Source organism: Orcinus orca, chromosome 11 (assembly GCF_937001465.1).
Source record: "Orcinus orca chromosome 11, mOrcOrc1.1, whole genome shotgun sequence".
NCBI classification, from domain to species: Eukaryota; Metazoa; Chordata; class Mammalia; order Artiodactyla; family Delphinidae; genus Orcinus; species Orcinus orca.
Window position 1 is genome coordinate 72,448,954 of NC_064569.1, and position 13,716 is coordinate 72,462,669.

General features: G+C 39.2%; 2 protein-coding genes across 6 annotated transcripts in view; one reads left to right on the forward strand and one right to left on the reverse strand.

The window, feature by feature from the left end:
• Positions 1–13,716, reverse strand: part of POC1B (POC1 centriolar protein B) — a 108,828-nt gene that overhangs the window by 32,060 nt on the left and 63,052 nt on the right. For 4 of the 5 annotated variants that reach the window (XM_033415487.2, XM_004285112.3, XM_033415490.2 and 1 more), the window contains one exon: positions 6,197–6,277. The exons of the other annotated variant lie outside the window; for it this stretch is intronic. In XM_033415487.2, the coding sequence (XP_033271378.1) occupies positions 6,197–6,277 (81 nt within the window). The remainder of the gene's footprint in view (positions 1–6,196; positions 6,278–13,716) is intronic. 5 annotated transcript variants of the gene reach the window in all.
• Positions 9,625–11,271, forward strand: LOC101279275 (DNA repair protein RAD51 homolog 1). Its single transcript, XM_012538813.3, has one exon. The coding sequence runs from the start codon at positions 9,776–9,778 to the stop codon at positions 10,793–10,795; it is 1,020 nt and encodes a 339-aa protein (XP_012394267.1). The 5' UTR covers positions 9,625–9,775; the 3' UTR covers positions 10,796–11,271.

Genomic DNA, 13,716 nt, shown 5'->3' on the forward strand with positions numbered 1-13,716 from the left:
CTAAAGCAAGGATGCAACGAATTTGGAAATCGTCTCTTCCTCTCTAATGTTTTCTCTATCTCTAAAATAACTTGTATCTGAAAAAACCATAAATGTGTTTTCTATTCTAAAGGGTGAGAGATTTGTGGAAGTGTATTTCTTCTTATTTACTTGTTAGTTTTATCATGTATGTCTTATTTTTAAAATGCTTTGACAATTTAATTACTTTATCTCTTTCAATTTCAAAGGGTAATGTTTTAAAATTATTTCTCAGCCCTGATAAGAATTCATCTTTTACTCCTACTAAGCATCTTAACTTTTTGAGACACTGGATTAAAAAAAAAAAAAAAAAAGAATCACTGTATCTCACTTGACATATTCACTATCATTTGAAATTAAGACTAAATGAGGATAAAAAATGAGGATAATAAAATGAGGATAAACTGTGGAAAGCACCTCTGTGTACAGTCCATAGGTGGATTTTACAAATGCCTGTATTCATTTTCTTTCAAACACTTCGAGTGGGAGCAGAAAAGTCCCGAGGGCCACTGAACTGATGTCTAAAGATACCATGAACATGTCTGTTTCCTAAAGCTTAGCAAGCAACAACGTTACAAACATATCTAGTTTCAAAAATCATATGCCCCGAATTTACAAATCAAATGCTACCTTATAAACTGTTGCAAAGTTCAAACACTTAAAAAAGAATTTCACCTACCTCCAAATTTAGAAGCTGTTTATAGGTAAATGCAGGAATGTTAGCATACAGAAAAGCAGTGTAAGCAGGAGGTTTGCACAACATGGTTTTTATTGATTTTCCTGGAAAGGTAAATGAGGTATCTGGGGACAATGCATCACATATTGCCATTTTACACTTTCAAGTTACAAATTTTAGTTTTGAACATTTAGGTTTCATACACTGTGTTCTTTCAAGTAAGTCTTTCCAAATCTTTGCTTACATAAGCAGTTAGGAACTGGAATAGCTCTGAACTGGTTACGCAATGTTGTCTAGTAACCAGGACGAACTGTTGCCACAACAACCATGGAGATATCCTCTCTGCAGCTGTAAGTTTACTCTTTGTATGTCCTTTTATTTTATCAATATATCAATATTTTTCAGAGAGCATATATTATATGACAATCTCCATGAAAGTGGATAACTTTTTTCTTCCTAAAAATAGGCTGATGCGACAGCCTTTCCAAAAGGGAAACCAATAAACATCGCTGAAAAATGCAAACCTAAAGGACACCTAGGAAGGAGGACTATGTTTTACCACTGTGGTTCTCAAAGTCACAGAAACAGCACAGTCTCTCTTGCTTTGATTCAGCTGATCACCTTCCTAATCCCAGAAAAGAAGATAGGAAAATCACAAATCTTTTTTTCTCTCAGCAACCCCTCTGGCCAAATGATGCTGAGCCAGGAGATAAGCTGGGCCACCCTGAGATTACTCAGGGCTGCGCCTTACTATCCCTGGGGAAAGGAGACAGGGAATCCCACAGCGGACATCCAGTCCATTGGCTCCACCTTCAAAATACATCCAGAATCAGATCGCTTAACACCACCTCCTCTGTTACGGCCCTGGATCAAGCCACTTCTGCCTTCTGTCTGATGATTTCATTAGCTTCCGAACTGGTCTCTTTGCTCCCCTCCACCATCACCCCCAGCTGATTCTCAACACAGTAGCCAGAGTGACCCTGTTAAAACACTCATGAGATTATGCCCCTTTCTCTGCAGGAAACCCTCCAGTGGCGGCTCCTCACTCCCAATCTGGTCTTCCAGCACTGCTCCCATGGCCTGGAGTACCTTCCCAGATAGTCATCTAACTTGTTCACGTCATTCCTTCAGTTCCTTCCACAAACGTCACCTTTCACATGACTCTTGTCCTGGCCATACTATCTAAATGCACCCTTCTTCCTACCTAACTTCGGTGCTATTTACACCTTTGCATTGTTTTCGTCTACTATACTATATGGTCTACTTTTTTTAAATCTGTGAATTGCTTGTCTCCTCCTCTAGAATATACAATGTAGGCTTCTCTGGGGCAGGTATATTTTGTTACTCAAGAAGTACTGATTGAGAGCTAAAAATATGTGTGAGTAGGTATGCTCCCAGCATCCTACCACATCTGCTATCCATTGAGTTAGGCAACGCAGAGACTCCAGATTAGACGGCTGCACTTTTATTACCATGGTACGTATTGTATTTTCAATTACTTCTAAGGCATCTACTTATACCTTGCTTTCCCCACCTGGAATGTCTCTATCAAAATCCTACCCATCTTCGGTCAGGTCAAGAACTGGTCAAATGTTTTCTGCTAGAGAAGTCTTCTAGTTTCCTCTAGCCCATTCATGACCTTTTCTGAATCCTTCTGTTAACAACCTTTCCTTTGACAATCATATACCCTTAGCATCTAGTATCTTGAAACTGCCACTTACTTCTTACACTGTTATTTCTCTCTGGCTTGGCTGTAAGTTTCTTGAGGTGAGGCGGCCAGCTTGACATCCTGTCTTCAGTATATCATATGATGCCTCCATGCAGTGTGGCTTTAAATATTTGACTGATGGAGCAAGAAAAGACTGTAGACCTTGATTTTCTTCTATGATATAACTTCAGATTCTCAGTTTATTGTAAATAATTAATTTAACCTGAAAACTGTCCCTAATTCTAAAGAAAGGCATAAATACTACATTCATACTCTACACAGTTGCCAGAGTAAAGACAAGGACACTCTGAGTTCTCTGAGTCCAGTGTTTTGAGTCAATCAGAGTAATACTAGCAAGATCATCAATTTCATTATGTTCATTTGTTGGACAAATAGTAATAAAATACATCAAAACTTAGGAATACAGTTTACCTAAAAATAACAATTTTAATAATCCTAGAGTATTTTAAATAAGCTCTGTTTAGTTAGTATTTAAAAAAACACCACTTTATATAAGGACACAGAAGAGAAATTACTGTCTTATTTGCCTTTGGGGAGAGAGGAGCTGAGGATATAGCCACACCACATGTGCTAATGCTAAATGCCTTGTACAATTTTGATGACAAAACCTTCATCTATTTCTAATAGAATAAATGAAAACATTAAAAGACTCAATGGGAATCTTGAACTAAATAATCTTTAGAAGATCAGCAAATAGCAAGAGACAACATAATTGGAATAAGATTCAGAAATTTGAGATCAACATTTTTAAACTATGTCTATGTGACAGCCAGTATATCCCTTTACGGAAACTTTTTTTTTTTTTTTTTACAACAAAGCTTTAAAAATGCAGATTGGGAACAGCTTATTTTGATCCCGAAATATTGTATCAAATTTCCTGCCTGGCATTAGAGACACAAGTGCAAGCCACAAAGATACCAACTGTTACACTGTATGCCATAATTTCTTCTCTGTTGTAAGAAGGCATCAGAGCATAGATATCAGTACACTTAGATCTAGAAATCATCCTGAATGTAATATTAAATCAAGTCAAAACAGGAACAGAAGCCAACTATTTCTTACACCATAAAAAACCTGCTTTTATCCTAAGAAATTTCACAAACTAAGTTTTAAAGAGTAACCTTTTTACATCTCATCTTGATGAAAATGAATTTCTAAAGAAACTTTCTTCCAGTCTGCAAAAACCAAACAAACAAATCCCCAAAATAAACAGCAACCACAATAACAAAAACCAAAACCATCTGTAAATACTGCTTTTCTTTCTTTTTTTCTTCCAATACTTCTCTGTGTCTTTTCATTATAATTACATGCAAAGTTCACACCACAATAGTGCTTCATGCCAGAATAGAAACAAATCTCCTTTACATTTATGTTTGATTTGTTGTGCAGAAGCAAAAGAAAAGCAGCCGATACAGAGGAGATGACAGATTAAGAATTACCACTAGATTAATGGAAAGGCAAACAATTACAGTGATTGCACTTTAGTTTTCTAACCACTTATCTATCAATGGGCTAAAAGAAAGACACATACATTGAAAATTTAAAGGAAAGCTCTTTAAAGATACTCTTTATAAAAATCTAAATGCTTCATGAATATCTGTCTTCAGAAAATGTGTCAGTAAAATAAATAAAATCAGGAGTCCTTATGTCTTGCCAGGAGGCAAGCAGCTATCTTCCAGATTGTAAAAAAATCTAAGGGGGACATCATTAGCCTAATTCGAAACCAACTTATAGCAAACAAGTTTTTGTTTTGTTTGTTTTATTTTTATGTAGCATCAAGCACACAACTCAAAGTAACAGTGGAGTCTTCCTTTTAATGCTTATGTGTGGGGCTGAACCATGGGAAATCACTGATATGTATTAGATCGTTTTTGCCTACAAAATGGCAATATCATATAATTCAGCCTAATAGTATCCCTTATGTGGGTAATAACTGTACTCTTCAGTCTTATTATTCTGCTTTGTAACACAACTGCAAACGTGTCACATGTTTATTATTAAAAATTGTCTTCCCTGTACAGAACAGACTTGTGGTTGCCAAGGGGGAGGGGGGGAATGGACTAAGAGTCTGGGGTTAGCAGATGCAAACTATTACATATAGAATGGGTACACAACAAGGTCCTACTATATAGCACAGGGAACTATATTCAATATCCTGAGATAAACCATAGTGGAAAAGAATATGAAAAAGAATTATATATATGTATAACTGAATTACTTTGCTGTACAGCAGACATTAACACAACATTGTAAATCAACTATACTTCAATTAAAAAAACAAAAAAAGAATTGTCTTTTTGAAATCCCGCGTACCCTGTATTCCCGAGTTAGGGTTCTATAACATGGACACTTGACTTTGGCACTTCTGCATTACCATCCAGGGACAGACACCCTGCTATCGCTTGCTAGGTGGCACTTATGCCCACCTCCATAGCACAGTACTGAGAACACATGGATTCCTCAGGTCATGAGGTTTTGCAAATTTCAAAGGGTAATGGCAGGGAGAGTGAGTCTCAAAGCTCTGATCAAAGATTTTTGATGATCTCTGATATCTTCTAGGCCAGAAACACCCAATTTTAGTCTACCAACTACCTCACAAGAAGGCAGCACATCTCAAAAACCACCTACCTTTTGCTCCTCTCACCAGTGGGGCAAAAACCCAACTCACCAGAATTTGTAAATTTCAACAGTGAGACTTTTGAGTAATTCATTGAACATAAGTATTGAGCACCTACTATAAGCTAAGCACTGTGGCAAGAATTCGATGTCTAGTTAATTTTTTTTTTTTTTTTTGGTGGTACGCAGGCCTCTCACTGTTGTGGCCTCTCCCGTTGCGGAGCACTTGCTCCACGGCATGTGGGATCTTCCCGGACTAGGGCTCGAACCCGTGTCCCTTGCTTTGGCAGGCGAATTCTTAACCACTGCACCACCAGGGAAGTCCTCCCATTCGTTCTTATAGCTAGTTTTGCCCTGACTAGCAGAATTGATGGCAGAAATAATCTGCTTTGCAAAGATTAAGCAGACTCAAATTGAAATGCTAAAACTCTCAATTTTTGAAGTCTTTGGATACACTTAGTAAATAAATTATATGTATGAAATTTTTTAAAACAAAATTGCAAGTGTTAGAAATACTTCTTAATTTCTGGATTATCCTTCAAGAGAGACGAACAAAGGGAAATGATTGCTTTTCTTACACCTTCTAAGGAGACTAGACGTAAGTTTAGCACCTCTGAAAGGCAATTACCAAAGAAGGAAATCTGTTCTGTGACAGCAAGTGAAATGTCACATGGGTGGCACCTTAACGGGAGATGAGACGGTATGGATTCTACTGAGCTCAGGTCCTCAAATTGAGGCTTTTCTAGAAATTGGTACTGCTCCCCCTTGTGGTTATTTAGACACATTGTAAATATGACTTTTGTACAAGGTTTTTTCTATGCTAAGGTGTTAGGCTATTTAGCCCATTTTTTATGTTCTCTCCCACACACTTTTTTTTTTTTTTTTTTTTTTGTGGTACACGGGCCTCTCACTGTTGTGGCCTCTCCCATTGCGGAGCAACAGGCTCCGGATGCACAGGCTCAGCAGCCATGGCTCACGGGCCCAGCCACTCCGTGGCATGTGGGATCTTCCCGGACTGAGGCACGAACCCATATCCCCTGCATCGGCAGGCAGACTCTCAACCACTGTGCCACCAGGGAAGCCCTCCCACACACTTTTTAAGGAAAATGGATTGTGCCAAACAATTAAATACCATTTAAATGCCAAAGAAAACTTACTGTGGTAGAATCAAAAGAAAGGATGTCCACAACAGGGGGAGTAGAGGTCTGCAAATCGACTACATCAAGCTTTGGATTAATCTGTATATATACATTAAAAAAAGCTAATATTAGATTTTTATACCATAGGAAAGTGGATGCCATTTCTAATAATCTAGAGGGTATTTCCTAATATATTCTAAAATGAAAATATCCATATATTAGCATGGATACAAAAATTTTAAATAAAATATTAGCCTATCAAATCTAACAATATATAAGAAAAGATCATTGTGAGCAAGTTGAATTTATCCCAGGAATAAAAAGTTGCTTTTACATTAGAAAATCAATGGGATTCACCTATTAAGGGATTTTAAAAATAAAATGAAATGACCCACCTCAAAAGATGCAGAAAAAAATCCTAGCCAGTTCAGTAAGACAAGAAAAGGAAATAAAAGCATTATGATGTAAGAATTAGAACAGAAGAAATAAAAATGGTCATTCATATATAATTATCTATAAAGAAATCCCAAAAGAATCTACTGCTGAATCATTAAAACTAAGAGAGTTTACTAGATCCAAAATTGATATACAAAGTCAATTACCTGTCTGTACTTCAGCACACAGAAAATGTAAATTTTTAAAAATCATAATTTATAATGCCATAGAAATTTTTAAATACATCAGGAAAAAACCCCAAAAATGCATATGACCTTTAAAGAAAAAAAACTCATATAAAGACATTAAAGAAGTCTTTAAAAAATAGGAAGCAATCCGATAAAGAGTTCAGAAGCAAAGCCCTGTATATATGGAAAACAAATACAAAGGAAAAATGGTGCCACAAATCAATAGAGGAAGGATGACTTGTACCTAAGAAAATGGGCTCACTAAATAGACCCCTGCCTAATACTACATACAAAGATGGACAGCAGATAAATTATAAACCTAAATGGTATGTTAAAACTACAAAGTTAGTAGAAGTTAATGTGTAAGAATATCTTTCTGACCCAGGGTAGAGAAGAATATCTTAAAAGCTGCAAAAGTAAAACCATAAGGCAAAAACTAAATAAATTAAAAAAAAAATTGATCCATCTGTTTGCCCCAAAATTAAGGATTTCTGTTTAACAATGGTTACCACAAAGTTAACAATCAGATAATGGAATAGGAGGAGATATTATATCTGAAACTGAAAAAGGACAAATACCTAAAATATATAAGAAAAACCTACAAATCAATGTGAAAAGAAGAGCAATCCTAAGGAAAAAATTACAGAAAACCTAACAGTTATCTAGAATATGAAGAGATTTTCAGAAACATTAGTAGTAATTAGAAAAGGGATGATTAAAGCAAAATACTGCTTAACACCTACAAGACTGCAAAAGCTAGAAAGCTCAATGATGCTGACATTGTTTAGAGCAACACTGTAATGGCAAAAACGGAAACAAACCACAGTCTTGCAGAAACTAACACAACATTGTAAATCAACTATATGTCAATAAACAGTAAATTAATTAGAAAAACAAACCACAATCAGAAATCCCCACCTGTTTATCAACAGTAGAATAAATGTATAATCATGGGAATTACTACCGTAGTAAATTCACTGAAATCCTATACAGCTGTGAAAATGAATGAAATACAACTATCTGCAACAACATATGAATGTATGAATTCAGAATCCATGCACATGAATCTCAGGATTTTAATGCTAAATAAAGGAGGCTATAGTAAAATATATGCAGTATGATTCCATTTATATAAAGTTTAAAACTATCCAAAATGAAAAAAAAATCTCATTACTGATTCAATCATAAATAGTAAAATTTGAAAGAAAAGCAAGGGAATAATTAGAGTGGTGACTACTTCTGAGGGAGATTATTTCAGAATTCAGAAAAACAAAAAGGGAAAGAAACCACATGATCACCATTTATTTACTAAACATTATGAATACAAAGAAGTAAACAAAGGGCAAGAGAGAGAGCAGAACTTGGTATCAAATAAATGCTACCAGCAAAAAGCATACTGATGAACCTCAAAGGAGAAACTTGACTGAGCACTTAGTGAGAAAGGCTTCCCGTGGAGGAAACAGAGCTTGTGATGGCTCCTTTAGAAAAGGTTTATAAAACAAAAGCAAAAAGAGAGAGACAGAGATGAGGTTACAAGCCTCCCTGAGCATAGAGGCAGAATGCTGACACGATACTGCTGCACAGGGCAGCGACAAGAGAGGGTGGCAAGGGTCAAATTGTGAGGGGTGAAGGAATTTGGGAAGGCACAGAAAAACTGGAGGCTAAAATGTGCTTTAGAAAGATCAATCTGACAGGAACATGTGGAGTATCAAGAATAAAGTAGTGGTTAACAGTGAGGACAACACTGCAACAGTCAGGGACTGTGGTAAGAGGAGTGGAATTATTTTAACAGCACTTATCAAGTTTGATGGGTACAGCTGTAGTTTTGGAAATATTAATAAGCATTTACATCTATCCAGCCACTTGTGTCAGAAGTAGAGGTGTATACTCCCAATAATTCCCACACTACAGTAAAGAAGGAATTAGAACCATGTAGGACTATCTGCTTGGCCCACCAACACCTATGTTTCTTTCTGGCCATTCCACAGAGCAGAACGCACAACCTTCTTCCTATCAGCTCGAGTCCAGAGTTGAGGCAAAGATAAGAAACTTGAGGCTGACTCGCTTTCCTTTTAATCTTGGGTGAGCTGTCCAGAAAGAGTGCTTGCAGACACATTATTCTCATTTATCTACTGCCACCTAGTGTAGATATGAAATTGTTTACCAATGAAAAATACAATCTGGTTTTGCCATCTGAAACTGGAATTGCTCAAAAAACCACTAAATCACATGGAAATGGTCAGCATTTCTCATAGAGAAATCCTTGAGCTTCTACGAGCTGGGAAACTTTTGATGTAACAATATTTTACTGTATTGTACCACAGTTGCTGCCATATACATTAAATGGAGCAGGAAATTCTTACTAAGTAAAAGTTTACAGTCTTCTCTGCAAAGAAAATATGCTGAGGCAGTGACACTTACAGTTGAGTTCTTTGCAAGCTAACCTCCATGAATATTAACAGTACTATCTCTCCATTTTTATTAAAGGAAAGAATGCTTCAATAACTACAGTTGCCTTGAAATGGGGTTGGCTGCCTTATGAGAGGCTGAGTTCTCCATCACCAAACAAGGGATTCATGCATGAGGGAGGGTTAGTATACACGACCTCACCAATACCATCCCACTCTGAGGTTCTGGTGTATCCATCATACTGAGGAGTCCATGAGCACAAACCCTGCTCTGACAAATTCTGAAGGGCAAGAAATATGCCCATCTTGTTCACTGTTGCACACTCTAAAGCTAGTACGATGTCCAATATCTGTTAACAGGATGAGATTAACTTTTTATTCTACTGAAGCACTGCATCAAAATAGTTAAAGGGAGACGGAGTGGGCGCTGCCGCCTGAGACCGCGGCCTGAAGAGAGCTGAGACGCGCCCCAGGAGCGCAGTTAGGAGCTGAAAGTCGCCTGGGTTTCGTGCAGAAGGCCGGAGCAAGGGCGTAGAGAAGTGGGGTGCAGTATTGAACACTAAGTAATGGCTATGCAGATGCAGCTTGAAGCAAATGCAGATACTTCAGTGGAAGAAGAGAGCTTTGGCCCACAACCTATTTCTCGATTAGAGCAATGTGGCATACATGCCAATGACGTGAAGAAATTGGAAGAAGCTGGATTCCATACTGTGGAGGCTGTTGCCTATGCACCAAAGAAGGAGCTAATAAATATTAAGGGGATTAGTGAAGCCAAAGCTGATAAAATTCTGACTGAGGCAGCTAAATTAGTTCCAATGGGTTTCACCACTGCAACTGAGTTCCACCAAAGGCGGTCTGAGATCATACAGATTACTACCGGCTCCAAAGAGCTTGACAAACTACTTCAAGGAGGAATTGAGACTGGATCCATCACAGAGATGTTTGGAGAATTCCGAACTGGGAAGACCCAGATCTGTCATACGTTGGCTGTAACATGCCAGCTTCCCATTGACCGAGGTGGAGGTGAAGGAAAGGCCATGTACATTGACACCGAGGGTACCTTTAGGCCAGAACGGCTGCTAGCAGTGGCTGAGAGATATGGCCTCTCTGGCAGTGATGTCCTGGATAATGTAGCATATGCTCGAGGGTTCAACACAGACCACCAGACCCAGCTCCTTTATCAAGCGTCAGCCATGATGGTAGAGTCCAGGTATGCACTGCTAATTGTAGACAGTGCCACCGCCCTCTACAGAACAGACTATTCGGGTCGAGGTGAGCTTTCTGCCAGGCAGATGCACTTGGCCAGGTTTCTGCGGATGCTTCTGCGACTTGCTGATGAGTTTGGTGTAGCAGTGGTAATCACCAACCAGGTGGTAGCCCAAGTGGATGGAGCAGCCATGTTTGCTGCAGATCCTAAAAAACCTATTGGAGGAAATATCATTGCTCATGCCTCAACAACAAGACTGTACCTGAGAAAAGGAAGAGGGGAAACCAGAATCTGCAAAATCTATGACTCTCCTTGTCTTCCTGAAGCTGAAGCTATGTTTGCCATCAATGCGGATGGAGTAGGGGATGCCAAGGACTAAATCGCTGGGTTTTTTCCTGTGATAAACCTTAAGTGCTGCAGCCTAATGGAGAGGACTGCTCCCTGAGGTTCTTCACAGGCCTCTTCCTGTTGTGACTGCCAGGAAAAGGCTTCCAGGAAAACAGCTATTATATCGGCTTTTCTTACGGTGTAAACACGAGACAGGTCAGTAGTCACAAGCCGATCTGAAATGTTTATTCCTTCTAGAGTATATTAATCTCTATGTGAATTCTTTGGTTTGGGGGTGTAGGTATGAAGTACCTTTGACATCATAGTGCCTTGGGGTTGACTCAGGACTAACTGCTATTGGCCAATCTTATGTCTCTAAGAGAACTAAAACTGGAGAGACCTGGCTTCTCTCACTGTCTGAATAATGTTGGGGAGAAATATGCCTGAGCTATGTGGCAAAGGGAGTGGGTCTCCTCGCAGGTTTTTTTTTTCTCTGCCAGTAAAACTCTTAAATCAGAAGCAGGTAAAGTTTGTGTGTCTGAATTAGCTTATATAAGAATGTTTTTTTAGATAAGGGTTATTGAATAGGCCTGCTGGGCTACCAGCCCTTCACCATCTACTCTTTTTTAATGCTAAGAGCAATTCAAGATAGTTCTGGAATCTTAAACATTTCGGAAGCTCTTCAAGTAAGTAGATTCAATGTGGGACTGCTAATAAAGTAGTTATTTGTAGTGAATGTGCTGCTTGTAGGAGTTATTCTGGTACAAGCTGAATATTTCAGGATAGGGCCTTCGTAATATAGTTTTGGCTCTGGGTAGGGTGATCAGTTTCTATTGCTTTAAAATTGAAAATTTAAAAGGGAAGTCCCACATTCAGATGATTCATTTTATACTCCTTTAACCTAATAGAAGATCTCACAAGATGGCTACACCATGGCTTTCCTGTGGCCTTTGTTTTTATTCTTCAAGTTTTGTATTGTATAGGGCTGGTTCTTGCCCAGATTATTCTACTTCAGGGGTTTGAGATACTCCTTCCCCTTCAAACTTCTACCCAGGATGTGTTCTAACCAACTCTTCCAATTTCAAAGGGCTTCTCGGCTAGTATTAGGTGAGGCAGTGCAAATCTCTGCTGTTGCCAGTGTTGATCCTACTATATGTAGGGAGATAGGAAGAAACAATTTAATGCAACTTTGTTTTAAAAACAGTTCTGTTCCCTGACTTTATAGAACAGAGTACCTCCTAGGCCTTCTTTTGTTTCTACATTACAGAACAAACCTGGGATGAAATAATAAAGCCACAGTAACAGAAAAAAAAAAAAAAAAAAATAGTTAAAGGTACAGAATGGAACCAGAGTGACTGGGTTGGAATTCTCATGTTGTTACTTACTAGCTTTAAGATTTAATTCACAGACTAGGAACCAAGATGGCAGAGTAGAAGGACGTGCTCTCACTCCCTCTTGCGAGAACACCAGAATCACAACTAGCTGCTGGACAGTCATCAACAGGAAGACACTGGAACTCACCAAAAAAGATACCCCACATCCAAAGACAAAGGAGAAGCCACAATGAGACGGTAGGAGGGGCGCAATCACAGTAACATCAAATCCCATAACTGCTGGGTGGGTGACTCACAGACTGGCGAACACTTATACCACAGAAGTCCACCCGCTGGAGTGAAGGTTCTGGGCCCCACGTCAGGCTTCCCAACCTGGGGGTCCGGCAATGGGAGGAGGAATTCCTAGAGAATCAGACTTTGAAGGCTAGTGAGATTTGACTGCAGGACTTCAACAGGACTGCGGGAAACAGAGATTCCACTCTTGGGGGACACACACAAAGTAGTGTGCACATCAGGACCCAGGGGAAGGAGCAGTGACCCCAGGGAAGACTGAACCAGACCTACCTGCTAGTGTTGGAGGGTCTCCTGAAGAGGTGGGGGGTGGCTGTGGCTCACCATGGGGACAAGGACACTGGCAACAGAAGTTCTGGGAAGTACCGCTTAGCGTGAGCCCTCCCAGAATCTGTCATTAGCACCACCAAAGAGCCCAGGTAGGCTCCAGTGTTGTGTTGCCTCAGGCCAAACAACCAACAGGGAGGGAACCCAGCCCCACCCATCAGCAGTCAAGCAGATTAAAGTTTTACTGAGCTCTGCCCACCAGAGCAACAGTCAGCTCCATCTACCACCAGTCCCTCCCATCAGGAAACTTGCACAAGCCTCATAGATAGCTTCATCCACCAGAGGGCAGCCAGCAGAAGCAAGAAGAACTACTGTCCTATAGCCTGTGGAACGGTAACCACATTCACAGAAAGATAGACAAGATGAAAAGGCAGAGGGCTATGTACCAGATGAAGGAACAACATAACCCCCCAGAAAAACAACGAAATGAAGCAGAGATAGGCAACCTTCCAGAAAAAGAATTCAGAATAATGATAGTGAAGATGATCCAGGACCTCAGGAAAAGAATGGAGGCAAAGATCGAGAAGATGCAAGAAATGTTTAACAAAGACCTAGAAGAATTAAAGAACAAACAAACAGAGATGAACAATACAATAACTGAAATGAAAATTACACTACAATGAATCAATAGCAGAATAACTGAGGCAGAAGAACAGATGAGTGACCTGTAAGACAGAATGGTGGAATTCACTGATGTGGAACAGAATAAAGAAAAAAGAATGAAAAGAAATGAAGACAGCCTAAGAGACCTCTGGGACAACATTAAACTCAACAACATTCGCATTACAGGGGTCCCAGAAGGAGAAGAGAGAGAGAAAGGAGCCAAGAAAATATTTGAAGAGATTACAGTCGAAAACTTCGTTAACATGGGTAAGGAAATAGCCACCCAAGTCCAGGAAGCACAGAGAGTCCCATACAGGATAAACCCAAGGAGAAACACGCTGAGACACATAGTAATCAAACTGGCAAAAATTAAAGACAAAGAAAAATTATTGAAAGCAGCAAGGGAAAAATGACAAAT